This window comes from Lagopus leucura, unplaced genomic scaffold (assembly GCF_019238085.1).
Source record: "Lagopus leucura isolate 7727_CA_CO unplaced genomic scaffold, USGS_WTPT01 Super-Scaffold_100014, whole genome shotgun sequence".
Classification (NCBI taxonomy): domain Eukaryota; kingdom Metazoa; phylum Chordata; class Aves; order Galliformes; family Phasianidae; genus Lagopus; species Lagopus leucura.
The window spans coordinates 27461-42026 of NW_024962268.1; the positions used below are offsets into that span (position 1 = coordinate 27461).

General features: G+C 35.8%; 1 protein-coding gene across 1 annotated transcript in view; it reads right to left on the reverse strand.

Annotated features, from left to right (window-relative positions):
- The window catches only part of SLC1A1 (solute carrier family 1 member 1), a 54799-nt gene that overhangs the window by 13049 nt on the left and 27184 nt on the right, over nt 1–14566 (reverse strand). Inside the window, exons 3-8 of the mRNA XM_042875442.1 lie at nt 10758–10850; nt 9100–9214; nt 7053–7095; nt 5601–5708; nt 2892–3076; nt 793–900 (exon numbers count right to left, since the gene is read on the reverse strand). Of these exons, the coding sequence (XP_042731376.1) occupies nt 793–900; nt 2892–3076; nt 5601–5708; nt 7053–7095; nt 9100–9214; nt 10758–10850 (652 nt within the window). The remainder of the gene's footprint in view (nt 1–792; nt 901–2891; nt 3077–5600; nt 5709–7052; nt 7096–9099; nt 9215–10757; nt 10851–14566) is intronic.

The window sequence follows — 14566 nt, forward strand, 5'->3', positions numbered from 1 at the left end:
TTTTTTTTTTTTTTTTTTTTTTTTTTTTTTTTTTTTTTTTTTTTTTGCAGTAATATTCTTCAGAGAATATAATGATCTAGTGTTACAATCTATATCACTTAAAGCAGTTAAGCTGCCCCTTCTCAATTTTCAAATCTGCAAATGTTTTCTGTCAGTGCCTCTGCCTAGTATTGCTCTCCACAATCAGAGGTCTACAGAAAGAATAGCAAAGGTGTTTTGATGCTTGGCTACATTATGCAGTTAACAACTGCTGGTTTTGCAGCTTCAACAGCTACTTTTGTGTTGAAAGATAAACTGACAGCATGATCTGTCAGTATCAGCAATCTGCTCTGTGTCAAGGTGAGAAGTGCTCAAAGTCATTTGGGCTTAGCATAATTTACTGAGTATTGCGTTCACAATGCATCTGTATAGGGAAGCAGAACTGACACACAGTGGATTCTGAGGTCCCATACTGATTCCCAACTTCATTCTGATATTCTTGTATGTTGAATAGCCTACAAAGCCCCTTTTCCCCAACTTCTAACTCTTTCCCAACTTCTAGTTTCTAAAAGAAACATTTCTACTTTCAAAAATGTAATGACATAATCTATTCCAGCATCAAGGTGAGAAGACAAAATAATGAATACAACAATAGATTAAAAATACTCATTTTTAAAAACAAAACATGATTTTCACTGTCGGGAATTTTTGTATTTGACCTAGAAAACACCGGTTATTGTGGAAAATTAAACTGTAATCAACTGAATCCCCAAAATTGTATATATTTAATATCATTTTTAGAATATGACATACCCACTTAATACTGTAGCCATATAAAGACCCAGTTTACGAAAGATTTCCCAGTCCTCAACTTCTATTATCTTCCCAGCAATTAAAAACACAATACCAATTGGCATATACCTAGAGAGCAAAAATAGAACAATTAAAATTCTATTCTCAGAAATACTTCATGCTCATTAAATAATAATGTCTTGTGCAGTGTAACTTTTTAAAACAGTCTGAAGAATTTCCTCTGATACTGTATTATACATCTGATTTTACTTGCTTGAAACAAAATTATATTAGAGGTGAAGAAAAAATACTGAGAAAGAATAAATTTAACTCTGTATATAGTCTGACTGCATGGCATGGTGTCGCAGAATACACAGAAGTTGGGAAAAAGAGTGAGTTTTGTCCTACAGTAGAAAATAAGTGGTTTAACCTTATTTGAAAGTGGATGTTTTCAGGGCTGAAGCCAAAGTGCTCTCTGAAATCACAGAGATGTATAGGACTCTTGCTCTTCCAGGAGTTGTCCTATAGCACTAGAAGCCATGTGTGAATCACTTGCATAAGGGAATGATTTTAATATGTTGGGATAGCACATAATCAGTGCGTTTCCTGATGGAGGGCTTCTTTCAACAGTGAGTGCACAGAGCCATTTCTAGCAATAATGAATAGCTGCATGGGCTGTGGCCTGCAACAGACAGATTCAAAGGCAAAATCAAAGGGCTTACACTAGCACCGGCTCTGCTTCATTTCTTTTAGCACCACAGAGAAGGCTGTGACACAGACAAGATGAAAATTTCCAATTAACCTATAAATTTGTGAATTTATGAAAAGCATATATTTAAAATTTTTAATTGCTAATTAATAAAAATGTCTGTGCTTCACTTCATGAATGTAGTAGTACTTTCCCCCTGTAATGGGGGATGCAAATGTGGATTCCTGGTTTCTGCTGAGCTCCGAAAGGGTGAAAGCAGAACTAGTTCCTCACATTGTCAGTGTCCAAGGTTACTTTATTTACAGCAGCAGCTCCCATTCTAGAGACATACAAAGCCTATAGCTACCAACTTGGGCACATGAAAAACAAAGGATAGTCAGCATATGGGGAGAAACCTTTATCTGTATCCTATGCTAACTCTAGAGCATTGTTAGTTGCAGAGTGAGGCAGCCTGTTCCACAGAGCTTTAACTCAGTTGGGAACTGGATGAGCTATATAGCTCAGAGCAAACTGCAGAGATAGAACTACCTCTCTCTAAAGGTAGAAGTGTGCAGCTTAGCTTTCAATATGCTTACTGTTTTGCAGAAACTTCAGTGTGCTGGAATGGAGAGAAGATCCATGAAAGGAAGAGATCTGCTAAGTTACTTTCAGAGTGAAACAGGCAAGTATGAGCAGAGAACCATAGTAAAATGGCATAATGTGCTTGCATGTAGGATCAAAATCTGGAAAGAAGAGAGTGCTTTTATGATGCTCGTCCTGTAATTGTGATCTGCTCAACAACTACTGTAGAGACACAAGTTTTGTAAATTGCTATGAAGTCCAATCAAATACTATCAGATGAGGTGCTGCACCTTTTTTTTTTATTATTATTTCTATCTGGGAACATTATGTGAGAATATTTTGAGAATGTTGTCTCACAAAGCTTACAAGTACAAGGTAAACGATGCCAGCTGTATCTTGCATATCACTGCACATTTTGCTCAGTTGTGTGGCTTGTACATTAATTTATATTTCTAAATGAACTTAACTCCAAGAACAGTTACTCTGTGAACACAACAGGGAATAGTGTTCAAGACTGAAGAGGCGATGTTGGTACTGATTTACAGCCCTCCAATCATCAGCACAGATGCACAGTCTTGATATGATCTTCCAGTGAGAATGTCTGAAAAACTTGTGTACTAGTGGCACTGTTCTTTTAGTATACAGTAAGTAGAAGCCTTGTTTCTAGTTTCCTGAAAAGGATCAAAATATGTAGAATGAAACTGCTTACCAGCCTTCCTTTAAAGCTGCTTGCTGTAAAGCACATATACAAAAGCAAACATGAAGTATAAGTCCACTCCTATATTTTCACTTAAAGACAAAATTCACTTAAATAAATTGTTAGAACATGCCAGTATGTCCTTGGACTTACCACATAATTATCTGAACTATCCTCATTGTAGCTTCATTCAGTGCATTGAAAAAATCCACTAGAACTTGTCCTTTGTCTCCCATTTTTCCAATAACCATTCCAAAAACAAGACAAAAGACGATCAAGCCAAGAACATTGATGCCATCAGAATACGCGCCCACGATCTTATATTCTTGAGTTTTATTCTATATATCAGATTCAAGGGAGAAAAGTTACAATCTGAAAACACTGAGTTTAAAGTATTCTTAGATGAAAACATAGACTTTTGAAAAGACATGGAGTTTTACCCCAATCACTCTACTCTGGGAGCCTTTAAAAGTTGTGTATTTTAGACCAATGCAGCAATCCAACCAAATCTTAGGTGAGAGTAAAGCAACTTTCTATAGACTTCCGACACAAACAGTAAGGTCTGGTATACTCAGTCATGCCTTCAATATATTCAAGACTTACTTCCTGCTATGGGGAACAAAACCCAACTGACATAGAATCCCTGTGGTCACTTCCGTGCAAGTCAAGGTCTTTTGCCCAGATTTATTAAAACAGTCAATTGTGTAAGAACTGGGATGATGCTGTGCACTTTTGCCTTCAGTTAGAAATCTATTTTTCAGCTGAAATCAGTGAAATTGCATAATTTATAGAAGAATCAGAAGCATGTGACATAAAAAACACACTACCTAGGTAGGCATTTGCACACTCCTCAGTTTGTGTAATATTCATATATGAAAGACAGAATTGCTTACTGCATTCAAGATTTAATTCATGTCCTTTCATATAGCCCATATTCTCATGATCTTAATACATATGAGATGAAATTTGGAAAAGGTACAGTAAAAAGAACATTGACCTGCTATTATTCACAGTTCTATGTTTACAGAATATTGAATTCCTTTCTTACTCTAATGTAATTAAAGGATTTACAAACTTTCAAAACCCATAAGCATTTCAGACCTCAAATCAGAAACTTGCTAGACAGCTTCTTTACTTTTGTCTTTTTTTAATTCTTTCTAGAATAGCAAGCTATTATATAATAAATGTTTTCTACTTTTCATTTCACAAGATTTTATTATGATTTTCCATTTATTTCTTTATGGGATACTCAGTTACTTCACTGCTCCTTAAGCACACTGCTGATATATATGCAGACTTCCAATAATAAGTGTTCTCCTTAATTTCTCAGCAAATTGACAATTAATTTGCATATACATTTAATGGAGGATATAAATCCACTGTTTCCTTATATAATACACTAAACTTAATATTGCTTATTAACGAATGGAGCCCTCACGTTTTCTTAAGCCTACTTGAAAATCCTCAAAATCACCACTAGAATTTACTTCATGTTATGCCCTTCCTAAAATATGTCTATGTACCATCACAGAATCACAGAACCACAGAATGGCCAGGGCTGTAAGGGACCTCAGGGATCATGAATCTTCAACCCCCTGCCACGTGCAGGGCCACCAACCTCCACATTTAATACTAGACCAGGCTGCCCAGGGCCCCATCCAATCTGGCCTTGAACACGTCCAAAGACGAGGCATCCACAACCTCTTTGGGTAGCCTGTTCCAGCACCTCACCACTCACTCTGCAAAGAATTTCCCCCTGACATCCAACCTAAATCTTCCCTCCCTCAACTTAAATTTCCCCTTGTCCTGCTGTTGTCTATCCTTTCAAAGAGTTGATTCCCCTCCTGTTTGTAGGCTCCCTTTAGGTATTGAAAGGCTGCAATGAGGTCACCCTGCAGCCTTCTTTTCTCCAGACTGAATAAGCCCAGCTCCCTCAGCCTGTCTTCATAGGGGAGTTGCTCTAGCCCACTGATCATCTTTGTGGCTCTCCTCTGGACCCTCTCCTCTGGACCCTCTCTCTGTGTTTTTTGTACTGGGGGCTCCATACCTGGACAAGTACTCCAGATGGGGCCTCACAAGAGCAGAGTAGAGGGGGACAATCACCTCCCAGTCCCTGCTGGCCACCCTTCTTTTGATGGAGCCCAGGATACCATTTGCTTTCTGAGCCGCAAGGACACACTCCTGGCTCATGTTAAGTTTTTCATCCATCAAGACACCCAGGTCCTTCTCTGCAGGGCTGCTCTCAAGGACTGTTCCTTCCAGTCTGTATGGATGCCTGGGATTCCTCCGGCCCAAGTGCAAAACTCTGCACTTCGCCATGCTGAACCTCATCAGGTTCACCCAGACCCACCTTTCAAGCCTGTTGACATCCCTCTGAATAGCATTCCTTCCTTCTACCATGTCAACCGCATGTCAACCATGTCCTTACTTATTTCAATCACTTACTTCAATATCAGTACTTAAACTGAGCTTCTAAAAAAGATGGAGATTGTCTTTTACATGGTCTGATAAGGATAGGACAGGAAGGAACATTTTAAACCTAAAAGAAGGGAGATTAAGATTAGATATTAGGAGGATATTCTTTACTCACAGAATGGTGAAGCACTGGCACAGGCTGCCCAGGGAAGCTGTGGATGCCCCATCCCCGGAAATGTGGAAGGCCAGTTTGGATGAGTCCTGGGCAGTCTGATCTAGTGAATGACAACTCTGCTCATGACAGGGGGGTTGGAACTGAATAGTCTTTAATACCCCTTCCAGTCCAAACCATCCTGTAGTTCTATGATAACAATTACATCAGATTTAATCTATATTCTTCCTTCTCACTTCCCATATTACTATGAAATATAACAATAAAAGTCGCACCTCCAAAACTTCTGCTGTCGTAGCAGTTGTAACAAGTTCTTCTGTAAATGTGGAGCCATTTTTATCCACACTAGTTGTATCTTCCACTTTTTCACGTTTGGTTTTATACTGAAAAAGTTGTTTCAAAAACAAGAGGTGATTTAGAAATATGAGGAAACTGAAGAACAAACAAAGGCATAGCTGCCCACTAAAAATAAGGGGAAAATGAAGCAACCTGACATACACATACATTATTTCCCAATTAATGTGAGCCACCATTTTCTTTTTTCTTTGGATTCTGTGTATGAAACAAGTGATTCACAGTAATCTGCTATAAACTTTGCTCTCCAGATTCCTAGGCATCTGGTGGATCTGCTGCAGTCTTGCAGGGGATAAGACATAGCTCCAGTCAAAGATAAAGCCTTTTTTTGCTGAGATGTAGTCTCATCAACATTCTTTCCAAGTATGGAAACTCTATGGAAACACTATGGAAACTCAGCCACTCTAGAACTGGTCTGTTGTGTAGATGCACCTGATTCAACCCACACTGCTTTCATCTTCTACACCAATGGAGCAGGTGTGATAGTCTCACTGTCTATAAAGGATGCTTACAGCATTCCACTATCAGGATAGTTACACCAATATTGCTATTATGTGGCCTGTAAAAAGATGAACTACTTTTGTTTTTTTTTCTAAAAGGTTTAGTACAGGGTTTTATAGCTCAGTGAGGCAAAAGATTTGTCCTTAAAGTTGTTAACATATGAAATCATCTGCATGGAGAAGTTTTGTAAACTGGAAGACACTCAGTGTTGTGAGCAGAAGGACAGTTAATATCATTATCTGATGGAGAAGGCAAACTATCTCACATACAAACTTCAAGTAACTGGTATGTAGCCACTAGGGAAGACAAAAAGGAAAAACAGAGATAATCATAAAACACAGTTGGATATGTTTATGGATTAAGATGACTGAATCTGAAGTAAGACTATACAGACAAGGGTTTCCTTTTTCATCTTCCAAATCTTACTGCTTCCAAAAGAGGTGTCTCCTTTCTCTCAAGATCAATCATCAGTTCTAGAAATGGACATTACATGTGAGATAAAGTGGTGTGAGGGCTTAGTTACACAAATTTCATCAATAATAGAGAATTTTTAAGAAGAAATAAATTCTCACAACATGGTTCTTGTAATTCTGCCCATCCCAGAATGGAAAAATATATTAACACAATGGCTGATTTCTGCATTCAAGTCCTAAAAAGGATATTTTTGCAAAGGTTGATCTGGAGCTGACAACAGATTTTTTATCATAATGGACACAAAACCAAGATGCCTTAAAAAAAGTATTTATATGGGAGACTAAGTTAATCCTGGCATTCTAAGAATTCTCGTATTACATAATTTCGGGAGACATAAAAGAAAAATTTGTAGTCAGCAACGAAAATTACGGTAACAAAAAAACGGTATTTAAACTTACCTGTTGAAAACAGGCCTGGACAAGATTTTCTGGGAACATATTCCTATTTTAAAAGTAGAGGTACTTTAACATTAGACTACAAACACTGCTTATCTAAATAAAATGATAAAATCTGCTGCTTTACAGATCAGATTGTGCTTCTTTACCCAGAGAAAAATGTAGCTTGCACTGACAGATTCAATCCTGAAAAATCAAAGATTCAGGACTTCTAATGATCAGTCTGTTTCTGTACTTTGAATTTTTTGAGCTTATTTTTCAATATTTTATTTTTCTGCTTGCTAGCTACTACACTTTTTTTTTTTTCTTTTTTTTTTTTTTTTCTGCTGTGTCACCTCCACCAATTGTTCAAGGAATACAGGAGACAGTTTGAAGTCTTTCAGGTGACTTGTAAAATGTATGTTGGAGAAAAAGAATATGGAAGCACCACATATTTAATGTTCTATTGTAGTTTTGAAATCATAAATTAATCTCGATGATGAAAGATTTCCATTTGTTATTCCAACATCAATTTTTCACTGAAATGTAAGGAAATTAGATCAGAAGCAATGCAACCCAGTTGCATGCCTCCTTTCTGGTGCCCAATTTCAACATTCAAACAATTGCAGAAAACAGGTGTTTATTGAATAAACAATCTGGTACAGAGAAAGTCCATTTCTATAATGCAGGAGATTTTTTTACGTCTTTTTAAAATCTTGTACAAACTCTTTGGCTTTATTTTTTAAGTTTTTAAAGAAAAATTTAATTGAAAGCAAGAGTAGTTTTTCCAAGCTTGGGATTTTCACCAGTCTTTACATGATAGTTTGGATTTGGATCTTAAATCTGAATAATATGTAGAAAAAATAATTGTAATTCCCTTTAAACAGAATTTTAAATCTCAAATGTGACTTCTAATTTACAGTCTTACATTTGTTTAGTATAAATTGTAGTAAAAACCCAAAGTAGACTAAATTATGGTTCACTCTGCTTCTTGTTATAGAAGGATGTTTTTATGCAATGATTTTCATCAGTTCTTTTAACGTGCATGGACATATTAATGTGGAAGTTACTGATAACAGACTGCATTTGGTTTTCTTAAGCAGTTGATCACACAGCACCCCAATTTATTCCTGCTGCAAATTATCACAAGGAATTAAGTGAACCTTCCAAGGAACTGCAGGATGAGATAGAACCTGGGACAACTGTGGATTGTCAGATGTGTGGCTATGGGATTGAGATCTGTTCATGCCATAGAGGTATACCTTGATCTGCTCTGGGACATATGCACCAAAGGGCCACAAACATTTGCTATTAAATACGATTCTTTCAAGCCATGTACATACATACACCTATACATGGGTTTATACGTACATACAACCAATGTCAAACAACTGTGAATCTGGAATTGTATCTACAAATGTCAGTCACATTTCATGAAATTAAGAATGCTAAGGTCACTGTTAGATAGAATGCAGTTAATCTTATGTGATAGATTATGTAAAAATTCTAGAGAGTAGGAATAGCGATATAGAATAGAGAACAGTGGCAGTTGGAAAAAAAATAATCCTCAGAAACATTTGTGAGGAAACAGTGAGTACTTAGCCACTATTACTGTTCTTGTTGAATTTACCAAATTCCTTAAATAAATTAGAATTTGTTTAGTTCCAATCAATCCTGAAAATCTGCTCAAATCTTTTCCAGAGTTTTCTAGGGGATGCTTCATTCTAACCATTTTACATATCTATTATATACCAGGACATTACAGAGAAAAGACTTGTGATAAAGTTCCCTTAGAGAATGTTGATGCGACATATTTTAACAAACCACTTGAAACTTGCTCTAAAATGTCAAACCTGCTAGCAAACAAGTTATTCTCTCCTTATTCATTCCAACATCATTGGAAAGCATGTTTATTGTATTATGCATTATGACTTTTTAATTATTATTTATTTATTATTTATTTATTATTTATATGTTTTTAATTATTATTATAGTAAACAATTTTACACACAATTACATTATTCCATACCCCAAAACATGGAAACAACAACCACAAAAAAAAACAACTCACCTGATCAGATCCAGCATGGCATCAACAGTACTGACCTCCGGGGTGCTGCCCACTCTGTCTATTTCATCTGCTGTTTGAGGTACTCCAGGTTTAATGGTCACAACTAAGACAATCCCTACAGAAGGAGAAGTAGGGGAAGAGTTCACATTGCAAGCAGAGACAGTGGTGCCTCTTGCTAATGTAAAGCATCCTGTATAGCAAATTCTTCATGAGTTAAATTCATCAAATTCTATTTGTTTCAGTAAAACTAGTCTATAGCTAGTAATGTATAATGTATATACATCTATAATGTAACCTAAGAAACTTATGTTTTACTTTGAAGCAGAATAAAACAAAAATTTATTGGCAGAAAATGTTAGGTCTAACCTTGTGACCATAGAAATCAGGAACTAACTTTTAATTGACATTAGTGGCTTCATTTTAGGCATTTTTAATGTTACATGAAATACTAGTCTTTTCCAGATATACACTTTTTTTGTTTGTTTGTTTTTTAATCCAAACAAACAAAAAGTAAATCAAACTACTAAATCTCACTGCAGCAAGGACAAGGTATCTAGATGTCCTTCAGCAAGATACAAATATAAAATTTTCTAATAACAGCCGTAAATAAAAGCAGAATTTCATTTGTGTAACTTTGTATAGTAAAACAAGTAATATTTAACCTCTGGAGGTTGTCTAGTTTAATCCCTCTTCCAGGGCTGGCACAATTCCAAAGATCCATGTCAGTCTTTATTAAGCCTTCCCCACTGTGTATTCATTTGTAATTTCCAGACAGATGAGATACTATCCTACCCAGTGACATATTATTCTCTATGAATGTAACATCGAGGAATGATTCAAGTCTAAATGTCTGTATCACATCAGTACGTGATTTTTTTTCTATAGTTAAATATCACTTTGCAGACAACATACAATGCACGTATTGTCCTTCAAATAACTATACAACAGTTTATTTTCAGTAGGTGATAGTGTGATACCTGTGCACAGTATTCACTCAGAACACAATGATAAGCCATAAGTGACATGGCAGCTGACAGCAGAGAGTTTAATTCTATTTGCTATTTAAAAACACAGCCTGAAGATGTCTAATTATGTAAATATATAAGATTTCAAGGCTTCTTGTAGGGAATGAACTTTCTGCAAGAGATATGGACTTCAGAGTTGTCAAGGTGGAGCCTGGAACTGGCAGAAAAGGTAACAACATTTTAAGAAGGGAACAGAGTGACAAGGACAGCAATATTTTCTCTCACTTTTTCAGGCAGAAAATACAGATACAGATAATACTTTCTTGCATGTGAGAATCTATCATACTGCTACTGAGGAAATTTACTTTGTAGTTAGGGAAGGCCTTAAAAAGGGCAAGATGTTCACTCCTATTTCCACTGCTGGTCACTGTTTACCTAACTAGACAGCTTTTAATCTTGCCTGAAATTAAAAGCAAAACTGCCTGCAATATACCTGTTGGATATGAACACAGTTCCACCATGAATAGCAGGACTAAATTTTCCGTGCATCTGGCTATAAGTGTGTATAATAATGTCTGCGTAATTCCTGTCTCTCCTCACCAGGCTGTCTTGGCAAATTAGTACTGTCACAGTACCATATACTTCTAGTTAGGCAATGCTGAGGATTTTAACATTATAACCTAGTGTTAGTACCTAATATTACAGCAATGACTGTAGTGCAGAAGTAATATACGACGGCTCGCAAACCAATCTTCCCTGAAACACTGGAATCCAAAGCAGCAACTCCTGAAAGAAGAACCACAAAACAAAATGATAAAAAATAGTCTGAGAAGAAATTCAATACTTTTGTGGAGGCTAAATTCTATTCAGTAAATATTTCCTTATTCTAGATATTTCTTAACCGTTAATTGCCAGTTGCATTTCTGAAGAATCACTGTAACAGGCTTCTGCTTCTTAGCAGTGGTTTACTGGATTTTTCTAGGAAAGTTAATGAGTATTTTCTGATTCCTTGATGTTGCTGAGGAATTAGACTTCTGTTTAACAAAACTACACTGCAATCTATTTGTCACTTAAATAATAAGTTCACTTTCATCAAATCTGTAATGTTTCAGCTTTAAAACTAAAGGCAGAAAGAAGGGAGCTGCTGAGGGCTGTTGTCACAGGCTGTTCAAACGCACACACAGACATACATGTCAGGCTTATTCCTAGCAGGTTTGCCTGTGTTAACAGGTTTAGTTACTTTTTTTTTCTTCTAAGATTCTTCTGCAGGCAGGCAGTACCCACTCTTCACTGGAAATTGTGGGCAGCTTTTGTTAAAGGAGGCAGGGAAAGTGCTGAGAAAGGTGTTGCTCTGTGGTCAGTTCAGCTTCTGGTAAAAATATTATATAAGACTGCTTGGGAAATACCTTTTAATTGTTAGAAGATTTACAACACTGTCTGTAGGCATACAACTCAATAACCAGGGCAAAATGAGCATTGTGACTGTAAAACTTGACCGACTATAATCACACTAGTTAATAATTCACTACTATATTTTTATTACACATTTGTGATCCTTTTATATTTTTATGTTTATTGAGTCAGATTATCAAACACTGGCCATATTCTCTTTTATAGGAAAGCAAAAATACCATGAGGATATTTAGTCCCAGAAATGCATAACTTTGTATTAAGAATGAAGTTTCAGAAGCTATGGAGGAAAACACTGACAATTTCCAATGATAAACTTTCTGATCTTTGAGCTGAGAAGGGATTGCAGCAAGCATACTTTAACTGTGTGTTAAAACCTGTTTCAAAAGATATACTACAGCAGTAACAACTTGTGCCTAGAGCACTCATATAATGCCTTACTTCTATTGTTAATTGTTACTGAAAATGCAAACAACCCTGGGAGGGGAGAATGAAGGTTATTTTATTATTTATTTGATGATTTGGGGGTTTTCCACAGACAGTATATATAGCTAGATTGATTGCAGAAGAACTACGTATATATTCAGAAACCATGATGTAAAGACTATCACACTTGTGTAGCAAATAATAATTTTAAAAAATGTAATAATATTGCAATGGAACACAGATCAGCGCACAGAAAAAAGCACTGCCACAGCTATTATAGGAGGCTGTCAGCTTGTTTGAGGTGCAAACAACACAGTGGACATACAATCAGGGCCATTATTTCAATTCTCATGTTGGCAATTAGGTAAAACCAAGTGGAAAGGAGGACATTCACATTGTGGTGAGCTAAGCTGTGGCAATTATGATAATAAGAAGTCTTTAGATTAATAATAATAAATAATGGATTCTGTGGACAATAGAAGAACTGATTTCAATGACTGTCCATGCTGAAACTTTTCACATCTTTTCCATTAACTTAGAAGATATCATATTGTGTATAAGGAAGAGCAAACTGAAAAGATCCATATTTTATAATAAATAATTGATTTCTAAACTAAAGCTTGCTGTATATATTGTCGGTATTGATTAGATAGCCAGCAGAAGTAAGATAATACAGGCAGGATTTCTTAAAAAGCTTGCTTTAAAATATTATGCCTGATAGTCTTGTTGAACCAGCCTACAGCCTAATAATAATGCAGGGTTATTTTCCTGGAGTACTTACTTACAAGGATTCTACAATTAGCAAGATACCAAATCCCTGTGACAGCAATTCTATGGCTCCAAATGAAATCCATAGCAAACTGTTACATTCACTGGAGGTACAGAGGCATAATTAAGAGTAATCTTTGCCCTTGCATTTTTGAACTGGATAATAACTCTGTTAGTGAGTGAGCACTTCTACAATCTAGCTTGTGCTTACACTGCCACGTTGGTGTTGTTTTCCTGAAAGCCATAAAAACACACAAATAATTCAGGCAGACATGACTAAGCACAAGTATGCTCTTAGTATGACAGTTGTGGCATTTTTTAGGAAGACAGCTGTATTCTGCAACAAAACTGCATTCAGGTTTATAATTGCATTTGAGACTGAAGTAGCATCCATTGTATAGACAAGTCTGCACAAGTTTATTTTGTTAATGTATAGGAAAACACAGTATACAAAAGTAGCTATTTTTCCTGACATATCTCACTGCCATGAGTGAGTAATTGACAGTATTCTTTAACTGATGATTACAGGGACTTCTTCTCAAACCAATTAAGAATATAATTTCCATTGAAAACACATCAGGGCTTTGTAATTTATTTGCAAATAACTGAACAGTTTGATGAGAACAAACAAAACATACAGCTGACTCAGCCCATATGAAAACTTCTTCCTCTAATTAAGATGGCACATACCCTACTCAAAATGGAAAGCCTGAAGTGTTGTAAATAAAGACTACAAAACAACTATAGTTAACAACTTTTGTATATACTGTGGATTGTCACTGAACTTTTACATCTATTTTATTTGAACTTTCCTTCCCTTGGCCTATCCCTGAGTTTTATATTGTTTAAGTAAATTTGAGAAGATTGACTATAAATGTAGTTTACAGAATTTTATTATGAATGATGGATTCTCGTTCATACTTGGGCATTTCAAAATTATTGTATTTCAAATTAGTTCCTTAAATTTTCGTTCAATAGATATTCTAATTTAGCCACAGAAACTGAAGCATGGAATGCAATTTTGTGGCTATAAAACACAAGTCTTAAGAGAGATGATCACAAAGTTACATTAACTGATGTTAAAATCTAGTAGTCTATCTAAATCTTATCGATATGTTTTCAGTTGAACAGAATAAAAAATCTTTAATAACTCAAGCCAAAGTTGGAAATCAATTGCCCAATCTTCTGCACCTCGGCTTCCATGTTTTCTATATCTCCAATTCAAAATTATCTGTGTTAGTTTAATCTCTTTTTCTTCCCCCAGTGTTATCTACTTTACAAAACATAACAGCTGTAAAAAAGTAAAAAAAAAAAAAAAAAAAAGAAAAGAAACAGAGTGAAATGAATTCTCCCTTATCTTCTCTTTCTTGTTCCAGAACCTCAAGATCCAACCAAAATCAAATGTTGCACTTCCTATGAAACTTACTTAAGAAAAGAATGGAAAAAATTACACAAATAATGATAATTTTGTCTGACAAGGTATTATTAGACAGAACCGAAACACAACAGGAATAAGGGATGTCACAGGAACCTCAACTGAACAAGAGAGGCATGCACTTTGGGTATTATATGCAGATATTCTATGATCTGGAAGTGAACAGGGTTGCATTAAATACTAGAAACAATACCAAGGCTCTTTGATTTCTAGTGCTTACAATCATACCAGATGCCTAAGAGATAATACTTACATCCCTAAGAGTTTGACATACAACTGTAGACTTGCCTTAACAGAGTACAATGCTTCCAGATATTCTTTACCCATACAACATAAGAAACTGCATATATAGGTGAGTGCTGTGATTTTCTCTGTTTAACAGCAACAATCATACCTTGTCCCTTAGCCTTTTTTTTCTGCTCTAAAAATTCTAGTGTCATCTCCTGCAGTACTTCCTAGCTGT